The sequence below is a fragment of the Babylonia areolata genome, chromosome 10 (genome assembly GCF_041734735.1).
Source record: "Babylonia areolata isolate BAREFJ2019XMU chromosome 10, ASM4173473v1, whole genome shotgun sequence".
NCBI lineage: Eukaryota > Metazoa > Mollusca > Gastropoda > Neogastropoda > Buccinidae > Babylonia > Babylonia areolata.
The window spans coordinates 34,230,731-34,243,286 of record NC_134885.1 but is presented as its reverse complement, the minus strand read 5'-3'; the positions used below and the strand labels follow the sequence as shown (position 1 = coordinate 34,243,286).

General features: G+C 42.1%; 2 protein-coding genes across 3 annotated transcripts in view; both read right to left on the bottom strand.

Annotated features, from left to right (window-relative positions):
* Positions 1-12,556, bottom strand: part of LOC143286958 (uncharacterized) — a 101,088-nt gene that overhangs the window by 49,943 nt on the left and 38,589 nt on the right. The window lies entirely within an intron of this gene.
* Positions 4,948-11,072, bottom strand: LOC143286554 (uncharacterized). The gene is made up of 2 exons (XM_076594165.1): positions 10,681-11,072; positions 4,948-7,001 (listed from the first exon to the last, which is right to left on the bottom strand). Exons 1-2 carry the CDS (start codon positions 10,816-10,818, stop codon positions 6,165-6,167), a joined length of 975 nt encoding a protein of 324 aa, XP_076450280.1. The 5' UTR covers positions 10,819-11,072; the 3' UTR covers positions 4,948-6,164.

Genomic DNA, 12,556 nt, shown 5'->3' with positions numbered 1-12,556 from the left:
GAACGACTAATGAATCAGATTATGTGTGTGTGTGTGTGTGTGTGTGTGTGTGTGTGTGTGTGTGTGTGTGTGTGTGTGTGAGAGAGAGAGAGAGAGAACCCGATTCTTTAGCGTTTCATGTGTTGTTGTTGTTGTTGTTGTTGTTGTGTGTGTGTGTGCGTGTGTGTATGTGTGTGTATGTGTGGGTGTGCGTGTGTGGGTGTGCGTGTGTAGGTGATTTGGAATAAACGGCTGAAGAGTCTCTCTCTCTCTCTCTCTCTCTCTCTCTCTCTCATACTGCCATGCTTCATTAACACTACTCTGGATAATATTAGTTTGATTGTGGATTCAGCAAACTTATCCCACCATTTCACATGCTTGGTTAAAAAAAAAAAAAAGTTCACCTGTGTTTAAAAAGACCAATATGTACAAAACTGGTTCCCTGACTTTGATGTGGAAAAGATACATAATTATTGTGACTACAAATAGTTTGAGGATATGTTTCTGTTTTGAAAATTATTATAGAGTTCTGCCAGAAATACAGGCTCGTAGGCTACATTTGCAAATTTCAGGATGTAAAATCATAAACTTCCTATTCAAAAGGGGAGATTATCAAACATTCCCCATGAAGACCGTATTTGTATGTTACTATCACAAACTTCCTGTAAAAAAGGGGAGATTATCAAATATCCCTCATGAAGACCGTATTTGTATGTTAATATCACAAATTTCCTGTTCAAAAGGGGAGATTATCAAACATCCCTCATGAAGACCGTATTTGTATGTTAATATCACAAATTTCCTGTTCAAAAGGAGAGATTATCAAACATCCCCCATGAAGACCGTATTTGTATGTTAATATCACAAATTTCCTGTTCAAAAGGGGAGATTATCAAACATCCCCCATGAAGACCGTATTTGTATGTTAATATCACAAGCTTCCTATTCAAAAGGGGAGATTATCAAACATCCCCCATGAAGCACCAAATTTGTATGAGTGAGAGACTATGGGGACTAATTCAATAACCTCTTTGATATTTCAACCTTTGAAGAGACAACGAAAATATATCTACCAATTTTTTCACTTGGAAAAACCAAATGTTTTGAAATTCCGTTCAATATTTACAAATACAAACAATTGTTCACTCACCTAATCATGTTTCTCGAAATTATGATGAATGCTTTCTGATTTCACTCGACAGACATTATGCATTTGAGTAAACATGCTTACATTTTTTAACACAGAGAATTTGTCCCGTTTGCGTCTGGGAAAATACCCACTCGCTTCTGATATATATACATTGTACAATGCTTTATGTCTTGTATGTTACATTTTTTTTCTTCCTCTTTTCTTTCCTTCCGCAAAAATGTATGTCTTAGCCAAACAGTTGGTGTGATCAATGTAAACTGTTATAAGCACAATACCAAAATGTTGTTTATAGTTACATGAAACGTGTAACGTTAATTTTTTATGTGCCCTCCACGGGTTTTCCTGTAATAAACGTCTTGTCTCACCCCCCCCCCCCCCCCACACCCCCCACCCCTCTCTCTCTCTCTGTTTGAGGGGGAAGAGGAGGGGTGGAAATAAACGGCGATGTGTAACACCACTGCAGTGATTGGAGCGAGAGGAAAGATTGCGTTTATACAGCACTGAACGGAGTGATGGCCAGGAGGTAACGCGTCCGCCTAGGAAGCGAGATAATCTGAGCGCGCTGGTTCGAATCACGGCTCAGCCGCCGATATCTTCTCCCCCTCCACTAGACCTTGAGTGGTGGTCTGGAAGCTAGTCATTCAGATGAGACGATAAATCGAGGTCCCGTGTGCAGCATGCATTTAGTGCACGTAAAAGAACCCCCGGCAAAATTCCTGGCAAAATTCTGTAGAAAAATCCACTTCGATAGGAAAAACAAATAAAACTCACGCTGGAAAAAATACCAAAAAATGGGTGACGCTCTCAGTGTAGCGACGCGCTCTCCCTGGGGAGAGCAGCCCGAATTTCACACAGAGAAATCTGTTGTGACAAAAAGAGAAATACAATACAATACAATACAATACGATAAACAAATAGTAATCTGGTGTATTTCAGGTTCTCACGGTCCTGACCACTGCCAGAGTAAGGCGTCTCCTCTCTGTTTATCCTATTCTTTTAAATCAAAGCTGACATGGTACAGCTTATTCAGGTCATTCCGCACGCGCTGACATTTTGAAAGTGAAACTGAAAAATATCCGATGTTTGGAGGGAAAAAAAAAGTATGTATATATATCCGCTGAAAGTGTGTTGGACAAATAGTTCGTTTGTCTTTAATTTAATAATGATAGTAATAGTAATGATGATACGACTACCAATAATACTAATAATTGTCATAGTGTGCAAGCAGTGTCACCACCACCACCCCCCACCCTGTCTCCCTTCCCTTTCTTCACCCATCCCTTCACCCCACCCACCCCTCCCCCACCTCACAACTCTTCGTCCTATCTCCTTCCCCGCAGTGGCTCCTTCTCTGAACTTGGGCGCCACAATTTGCCCATCCCCCTCGGGTACCCCACCACCCCCATCTTTTCATCTCCATTCCTTCCTTCCTTCCTTCCGTAAAGTGATCACAGTCACAGTCAATACCTGACTATTCTACCACTAAATAAAAGGAGGTATGCGGAAGATACATTTAGGTCTACATAGGTTTCTTTAAAAAAAAAAAAGAAAAGAAAAAAAAAGGTATATTCTGGTATTTATATCCTGGATACCATCGACACAAAGGTGTCGACTGAGCTAGCCTCCACGACTCTCTGGGGCAAGGCGTTCCAATCCCGGATGGTACGTGGGAGGAAACCAGCCTGCCTATATTTAGTTTTGCAGAAGATTTGCTCCAGCTGCTCAGTGTGGGTGCGTCGCTGCCGTGGTGGTGGTGATACCAGTTTTTCTTTCAGTGAATCCATGCTTACATAATTATGCTTGATTTTATACAGCATGGTCAGTCTGGCTGTTTGGCGGCGTTGTTGCAGGGAGGACCGGACCATCCAAGGTCTTGTAGCATTGCTGTTACACTCGAGGTGTTCCGGTAGCGTCTCAGCACAAATCTGGCTACTCGTCTCTGGACCACACATCGCTGTCCAGTGGATCCCTGCCCACTGTGGTCTGGCAGGAAACGAGGAGGCGGATAGACTGGCCAAGTTTGGCAGCAGACTGGAGCAGACAAAACCAGCCAGTCTCATACAGGGAGGCAAAAACTCTGGTCAAACGAAAATTCAAAACATATTCCAGCAACAACATAGCCATCCACCTGATGACCAGATGCCTCACCTGCAGCGATTCCAGCAGACAATCATATTCCGACTACGCACGGGGCACTGCCGCCTGCGAGACCACATGTACCGAATAAAGCTGTCACACACTCCTGACTGCCCGTGTAAGACAGGCCCACAAACCCCGGAGCACATCCTGCAGTCCTGCCCCCTGTATCAAGATGCACGGACGCAGCAGTGGCCCTATGGAGCCACACTGGCAGAAAAGCTCTGGGGCACCAAAGAAGATCTCATCAAGACCACCACCTTCATCTCCAGCATAGGACTGCAAGTCTGAGACCATGATCACGGGGAACGCAGAAGAAGAAGTCTCTGGACCCTTCCCCACTCCTTCCAAAGTTCGTCCTTTGAGGTTGAGCAGATAAGCGTGGCACACCCCTCCCTCCTTGAACCCCCCCGCCCCCCATCCACCCCCCTTCCTCATTCCCTACTCCACGCAGTCAAGGGGTCCGGTTGTGTTGGCTGCAGACATGACGAGCTTGCCATCGTGGGATGGTTTGGTGGGATGGGCACAACTTGGAATGTTACCGTGATGTTTGATCTGGCTAGCAGATCTAGTGTGGACCCCCTTGTCTCTACCCCTTCCCCGTCTTTTCTTCCCATTGAGAGACTGACAAACGGAATAAACGAAAATCAAACTAATCTTTTGGTTATGTGCACAACGCCAGTTTTTCTCTCTCCCTCTCTCTCTCTCTCTCTCTCTCTCTCTCTCTCTCTGTGGAATACTTTAACCTCATATTGAAAGAAAGGAAAACCAAAACACACACACACACACACACACACACACACAAAAAAAAAAAACCCAACCCAGACCAACTCCAGTCTACAATATGGTATTTATTAAGTACATTATGAGGCAACATAAGAAAATCCAACTTCCTTCCGATAAAACAATGGCATACATAGTCACGGTTGCATTCGCTCCATGACAGACAATAATTATATCTGTCTGTGATATTTACAGTGGAGTGGAATTTTGTCTAATGTTCACAGGTGAATGGTTTGTGATTTGTACACATCTGTATAATTTTGAAAATGTTTATGAAACACTGGATAATAGTGTATATCATTCATTTACTTATCACTCTGATCACCACATCGGCATTTGCACTGTACTTTTTGACGATGTGTTATTTTTTGCAGAATAAGTTCCCTGTCAGTTTTATTTCGTCTCGTTTCCTGACTGTACGGCTGTGTCCGTTTGTATGTGTTGCGGGTGGGGTTTGCTTGACAGGATCTTAAAGCGAACAATACTTTTGTATTCAAAGTTGTAATGTTGATATGATTCACTGTACATGAGTGGACGTGAGGAAAATCAGAATGATGACACCATACCAAAACGGGGCTTCGAACCCTGCTCACTGGTGAACACTGCATCAGAATAAGCACCCAACCCAACCGATTCTCCAGTGTGCCTCTAAAAGCTGCAGCAAAAAGACAAAAAAAAAAAAAAAAGAGAGAGAGAGAGAGAGAGAGAGAGAGACTAAGATTGTTCAACTGATGCGTCTGATGCAGCTTCCTGTCATGCTATTTACAGTGAGTTATACTTCATCTGTGTGTTTCATTCTGCTGAAAATTGTCCTCCTCCTTCATTCCACAACAGACTTAAAAAAAAAAAACCCAAACAAACAAACAAAAAAAAACCAACCAACCAAACAAACAAACAAAAAAAAACCCATTCAACATGCGCGATTACGTTTATTACGAACACCTAAATAACACACATCCATATTGACAATTTACAAACAAAAGTAGTGCATGCTCTTTTGTGGTAAATAATGTGTGTGCTAATGTTTAAAAGAAATCACAAGATGGCCTCTCCGCACTTCCGCTAATGACAATCTTCAGCGTTCCTCAGTTCAACATGGATAATCTCAACAAGAGAGCATTTAACCCTTCAGCTGTACGAACCTGGAATTCACTGCTTTTTCCAGTCCATCACAGTCCCTTACCCACATTCTTTAAAACAAGTCTAACAACGTTCTTTCTCTACATGATTGAGGCACTTCATTCCATAGATCTACGTCTGTTTGTTTTTGTTTTGTTTTTGGGTTTTTTTCTGTGTGTCTGTGTACGTGCATGCCTGCATACATGCATGTGTGGGCGGGCGCGCGTGTTTTCGTGCATGTGTGTGTGTGTGTGTGTGTGTGTGTGTGTGTCCTTTCTGTCTGACTGGCAGGTTGTTCTGAAGCGTCTTGAGAGCTTCAAAAACGCTATATAAATGTAGTAGTAGTAGCGTTATTATTGTTATTATTATCATCATCATCATCATCATATTATTGCGGGCATGGTGGTGGTGACATATTTCATTTTCAAACTTAACGAGTAAGAAGAAGCCAATGAAATAAAACGGAAAAAAGGGATTTGTTTTGCTAGTCAAAGGATAATGATATAGATTGTAGTTCACATGGTTATTCAAAAAGTCTGAAGCCATGTTTGGGCGTACAGTTTACCTTATGGAAAAAAAAAAAAAAAAGGTTTGTTTTATTTGAAGGTTCGCACAGATCCTGAAACGCTGCTTTTGCTGTGCTGAACCGTGTTGTGCTGTGCTATGCCATGCCATTCAGCACTATGTTGTGCTGTGCTTTGCAATGCCATTCTGCACTATGTTGTGCTGTGCTATGCCATGTCATTCTGCATTATGTTGTGCTCTGCTATGCCATGCCATTCTACACTATGTTGTGCTCTGCTATGCCATGCCATTCTGCACCATGCTGTGCTGTGCTATGCCATGCCATTCTGCATTATGTTGTGCTGCGCTATGCCATGTTGTACAATGCTGTTTTTGTTGTTTTTGCGCGTTCCTTTTCTTTGCCGTTTCAGTCACTTTTATTTGTCCCAGCATTTCTACAGGGAGCGTTTGGTGTAAGCTAACACCTAGACCATCACAGGTGCAGGGTTGAGTGAATGAGGTTCATGCAGCACTCGTCACAGGACACTCGGACTGGGTCACGCGAAGGGTTTAATCGCCTTACGTAACGGTACGCCTCTGGGCCTTCCGCGTTCTGGAAACACACACCTTGGAAGTAACGCACCCGGATTTCTACCACACACAGATCTTTGTGAATCTGCTGCCCATCCACCAGTTCCAGCACTGGGTGAAAGAGGCACTCTACCAGAGGAGGAGAGTCAACAGCCGGCACTGGGTACAGTGACATTCCGGACGTGATTCTGTCAGTCAGAAGTGATTCAAACTTTAGCTGTTCATCCCGGGTCAGACAAACGCCGCGGAGGATGTAGTTACCCGTACGATTCTCGTAGGGCGGAACGTGCTCGTCTCGAGCCAGGTACAGAACGTTGGGGTTGTCCTTGTCCTTCCACAGCTTCATCTCCATCCCGAGCAGCTGGCAGAGCCCTTCCGTCCCTTCCACGGGCAGCCACCTCTGACCGGTCTTCTCCTTGTCCTCCTGGATCCCCACACAGTAGCTGCCACCTTCCTGCTGCTTGCTGAAGCCAGAGATGAAGTCTGGCAGGTCCAGGCCTTCCCAACAGAGGTTCAGCAGTTTCTCTGCTGTGGAATCCCCTCGGGCGTTTCTCAGGTCTTTTTCCATGGCAACCTTAGCCTGCAGGCTTCTGGTCTCAGTGAAGGGGAAGACCTGGTCCTTCACCAGTCTCTGGTTGGAGAACGGAGAGGGCTGGAGGGTTGGTTGGGGGTGTCTTCGCATTAGGAGGTGCTTCATTTGCAGGTAGTCCGGCTTGGCGCGTCCTTTGTGCAAAGAGATCTGCAACGGGAGGACATTTGATAGGAAATCAATAGGCACTTGCAGGCAGCACACACAAAAAAGAGAAACAATGCCTTGAAGACTTACATATGACATACACTTTAAAAAAAAAGAAGTTAAAATGAGTTCTGTATTTGTTATTATAAAGCTATGGGTTAAAAAACAAGACAAAAAAACAAACAAACAAACAAAAAAGACACGTTCAGATAGAAAGAAACAGTCTTAGTCACAGTGCTATTACACATCCATGAATGACGTTCAACATTAGATGATGTTTTTCTAAGTGTGATAAATCGATTGCAATATTCGAAGTGATAACGCTGTTTAAATCATATCGTTTTGGTATATATCGGGCATTTAAGAAATTATCTTTGAAGTCCGTGGTAAAGAAGACGATGCTATTACTTCAAGTACACCGCAACACGTAGCTGTTTTCTCTAGATCTGCGGAGATCCATGTTCGACAGGCTTAGTTACACTCGGAATCTAAGACACGGTCTATTTAATTTCTCTTTTATGTTCATTATAGTTAATTCAGTATCCACCTTAAAGTATTTATACGCAGAAAACACGTCGGTGAAGTAGTTATTTCACTGCATGTGTTCTGTCCAGAATTTTATTTCTTTTCTTTTCTTTTAATTAATGCGAACCAAAAAAAAAAAAAAAAAAAAAAAGTTGTCATGCCGTTTGCTAAAAAACAACAACCACCCCAAAACATGGCCTACTTTCAGGCAACTGCGGAGCAGGATTATGGATTCTTTTTAATGAGGATCGAGCCTCAACAAAATAAACCGTTCATAATCCGGAAACACAGCTTATTTCAAAAGACTTAAATATAATATTGGTATGACTGTGAAGATTTCCCTACTGTTTAAAGCAATTTTGGTACTGGCAGACAAAGTATTTCAGGAGAAAATGAATTTGTTAAAATTGCACACACACACACACACACACACACACACAGAGAGAGAGAGAGAGAGAGAGAGAGAGAGAGCCAAACACCGGGTTATAACACAGACTCACTACTGGAGGGCTGGGCAATAAGCCATATTTCCGGTGTGGCACTGCACCGTTGCAACGCGCTCTACCTGGTGAGAGTAACCCCGAATTTTACGCAGCAAAATCTGTTTTTACAAAAAGTTATACAACACAAAACAACACAGCATAATACAATGCAATGCATCGGGAACAAAAGTGCTACGGTTACATTAAAGAAATGAGCACCTCACTTGTGACTTTTCTCACAACTTTCGTATGGTTACACTGTAAGGCGAAAATGTTTCAGTAACTGAAATTATGCCTTTCTTTAAACTATGCTCACAAGGTTTCTACAGTTTACACTTTATGTCTAATGTCTAAAGAAATGATACACTTTTCTTGTGCTCTAATTGGTACTTATATAGTTACGGAAAATAACACTGAGAAAAAAAAAAATCTGATTTAGTTTTGAAAGGAGTAGGAACTGAAATCATGGGCTTACACAACTTGCCATTTGCTCAGCTCAATTCGCAGCTGCAAAATTGCCGTTTTTGCCACAAGATAATTTTATAAGATAGCTAATAAGTTTGTTTTTCCTTGTGTATATACAATACGCATCGTTTAGAATCAGCAATGACCATCGGGACAAGTGTTCTGTATCGTATCACGTCTCGTACTGTTACAGAATTCTATTGCATTGCATGGTATCGTGTCCTGTGCTTATATAATTACTGTACCGTGTCTTATTCTACCGTATCGCAGTATTCCGTGCCGTACCTTACCATACCGTACCTCACAGTTCAGTGCCGTATCGCACTGTTCTGTATTGTACCAGACTGTGTCATAGTGTCCTGTACTGCACTACAGTTGACGAGGAATTTTGTTCAATGTCCAATCACACATACTGGTGATTGTCGACATTTTGTTAGCGTATCTATTTTTACATTTGAGTCGTTTACAAGAAGTGTGAAAGGGGAATGAACGGTGAATTGGAGGAAACTGGGTAGATGGAAGATGGAATTTGAAATGAATATTTTAAGTACAATTACAAAACGTTGACTTCTTTCAATAACAAGCGAAACGACTGGTAACCAACGCAAAAAGTCATAACCATCAGTAATGTGTGATGAAACACTTTCGTGCAGGTAAGGCATCATCAAATCACAGTAGAAAAAAAAAAGTGTTGAACTGTCACATTATTGCACTTGCACTTGACTTTAGGGTGATATTTAGTCCTTAATGAATTGGATAATGGTTCTAAAATTAAGCGTATCGGTCTGCAAATCGGACCAGAGTCCACTGGCGAGGTTTTAGAGTTGAATGAAAGCACTTATAACAGTCTCTTTCTAGAATAGTACTCATTTCTTGGTATTACAATGGGCTATATACTTTTATGCTACCTGTTAAAAATTCTTTGCTCCCCCTTTTGCTGCTCTGTCTGCTTGGTCGTTATATAGAAATTGAGTATGTGACGGTATCCAATGAAAATCAACATTTGCACCTTTCATAAATAGGAAGTGTAATTAATACTTAATTTCAAACAATAAATCTTCTCTCTGGTTATTCTGAAAAAGGCGCAAACGTTTTAAAGCTGACTGGGAATCAACACAAAAAGGATGTTACTTATCATTATTGGCATTTGAACAAGACGATTTAATGCCATTAGAATGGCCACCAACTAATGCCATTAGGTTTCAGTTTCAGTTTCAGTAGCTCAAGGAGGCGTCACTGCGTTCGGACATATCCATATACGCTACACCACATCTGTCAAGCAGATGCCTGACCAGCAGCGTAACCCAACGCGCTTAGTCAGGCCTTGAGGGGAAAAAAAGTGAATAAATAATAGATAAGCTTACACAAATAAATAAATAAATAATAACTATAATGTTAAACAAAAGACAAAAAAAAGGTAGTAGTAGTAGTAATAATAATAATAATAATAATAATAATAATAAATTAATAACAATAATAAATAAATAAATAAATAAATAAGATAACAATGATGATAAATAAGCAAATAGATGTAAAACATGAAGACACACATTTACATATACACCCACACATGCATACCAGATATGCACCGAACATGCAGTTTCACAGATCATTAGGATGGTCACCAACTCTGCAGTAAAAATGGAATGTCCCTTACCTAAATATTAAAGTGTTTCTGTTTTTAGACTAGGAACCACAAAGCAAGCCGAGCACTGCCATCATCTAGAACTGAGCCGACAGTGTTAACTTTAAAATGATTATCATTTTTTTTTTATTATACAGAGTAATGTACTGAAATATACTGTACTGTATTGTACTATACTGCATCATACTCTTCTGTACTGTCCTATAATGTATTGTTCTGTACTGTATTGTCAACTATGTATTGTACTGTGTTGCACTGTCCTATAGTATGTGGTATTGTATTGCATTGTAGAATATAGCGTATTGTGCTGTACTGTTGTGTTTTACTGTACTGTACTATACATTGTGCTGTCTTATATAGCCCTACACAGTATTGTATTGTATTGTACTGTCCTATAGTGTATTGTGTTGTACTGTATTGCACTGTCCTATTGTGTATTGTACAGTACCGCTCTATCCTGCAGTGTATTTTACTGTCCTATATTGCATTGTACCCCACAGTGCGTTATATTATACAGTGTAATCAGTATTGTACTGCACGGTGCTGCACTGTGTCGCCCATTTACCGTGGAGTGGAAGTTGAGGAAGCTGAGAGGTCTCGGTCGTTGGCTGGGAGGCATCACCTGGAGGGAGATGTGCGTGTCGTCCACACTGCTCTTACGGAACCTCTCGTCAAACATGGCACCGTCCGGTATCAGGTCCATCAGACGGTTATCCACCTGCAGGATGTGGAAGGAAGGAGTATCCCATTCTGTTCTAGGAGGGGGGTTTGGGGTGCAGGTTTCAAGCGCTTCGAAAACATGGCATCTTCTATGTTAGACTTCTCCACACATCTACCAAGTCGATGGATGGGTGGGTGGTGACTGGATGGTTTCAGTTTCAGTAGGTCAAGGAGGCGTCACTGCGTTCGGACAAATCCATATACACTACACCACATCTGCCAAGCAGATGCCTGGCCATCAGCGTAACCCAACGCGCTTAGTCAGGCCTTGAAAAAAAAGAGTAAATAAATAATAGATAAATACATAAAAAAAGAATTATTACTACTACTAATAACAATATGTATAAGCGCAAAAACATGATGAAGTCAACTATAAGCGTAAAAAAAAAAAAGGGTGGATTCATAAATGGTAGATGTACGGGTGGGTGGGTGGATGGATGGATGGATGGTGGAAATGGTGAACAACTGGGTAGAAGGTGGTGGATGAATGGATGGATGGCAAAAGGGTGGGTGATGACTAGACTGCATGGATGGTGGGCACATGGAAGAATGGATATATTTTTGTATTTGTACTTCTTTTCATCACAACAGATTTCTCTGTGTGAAATTCAGGCTGCTCTCCCCAGGGAAAGCGCTATACAACAGCGCCACACTCTTTTTTTTTTTTTTCCTGCGTGCAGTTTTATTTGCTTTTCCTATCGAAGTGGATTTTTCTACAGAATGTTGCCAGAAACAACCCTTTTGTTGCCGTGGGTTCTTTTACGTGCGCGAAGTGCATGCTGCACACGGGACCTCGGTTTATCGTCTCATCCGAATGACTAGCGTCCAGACCACCACTAAAGGTCTAGTGGAGGGGGAGAAGATATCGGCGGCAGATGGAAGAATGGATATATGATGGATGGGTGGACGGATGAATGATGAGAGGATGGAAAGATGAATATGACGGATGGATGTTGACTGGGTGTTTTTTTTATGGATGGATCGTGGACGAATGATGGATGGATAACGGGTGGATGGTGACTGGGTGTTTTTTTATGGATGGATCGTGGACGAATGATGGATGGATAACGGGTGGATGGTGACTGGGTGTTTTTTTATGGATGGATCGTGGACGGATGATGGATGAATAACGGGTGGATGGTGACTGGGTGTTTTTTTATGGATGGATCGTGGGCGGATGATGAATGGATAACGGGTGGATGGTGACTGGGTGTTTTTTTATGGATGGATCGTGGACGGATGACGGGTGGATGGTGACTGGGTGTTTTTTTATGGATGGGTCGTGGACGGATGATGGATGGATAACGGGTGGATGGTGACTGGGTGGGGTTTTTTTATGGATGGATCGTGGGCGGATGATGGATGGATAACGGGTGGATGGTGACGGTGTTTTTTTATGGATGGATCGTGGACGGATGATGGATGGATAACGGGTGGACGGTGTTTGGTAGAAGGGTGGGTGATGGGTGTGTGGTGACTGAATGTATGGATGGATGAAGTTGGGTGGATGAATGAACGGATGTATGCATGTTCGATGGGTGGGGTGGGGTGGTGGAGGGAGGGACGTGTGTGGATGGATGAGTGTGCATTAAGACTCTCTAAAAATAAGACATTTACTACGGACTCTTTCCATCAAAGTGAGTCTCATTTCAATGCCCGCATTTTGTTTTAAAGATTTTATTTATGTGTCAGTTTTATTAACTCATTTTTCGTTGTTTTTT

Coding starts and splice junctions, on each gene's coding strand:
- LOC143286554 (XM_076594165.1), bottom strand. CDS start 10,818: ATGGACCTGATACCGGACGGTGCCATGTTTGACGAGAGGTTCCGTAAG. Junction 7,002..10,680: donor TCCTCAACTTCCACTCCACG/GTAAATGGGCGA, acceptor CTCCCGTTGCAG/ATCTCTTTGCACAAAGGACG.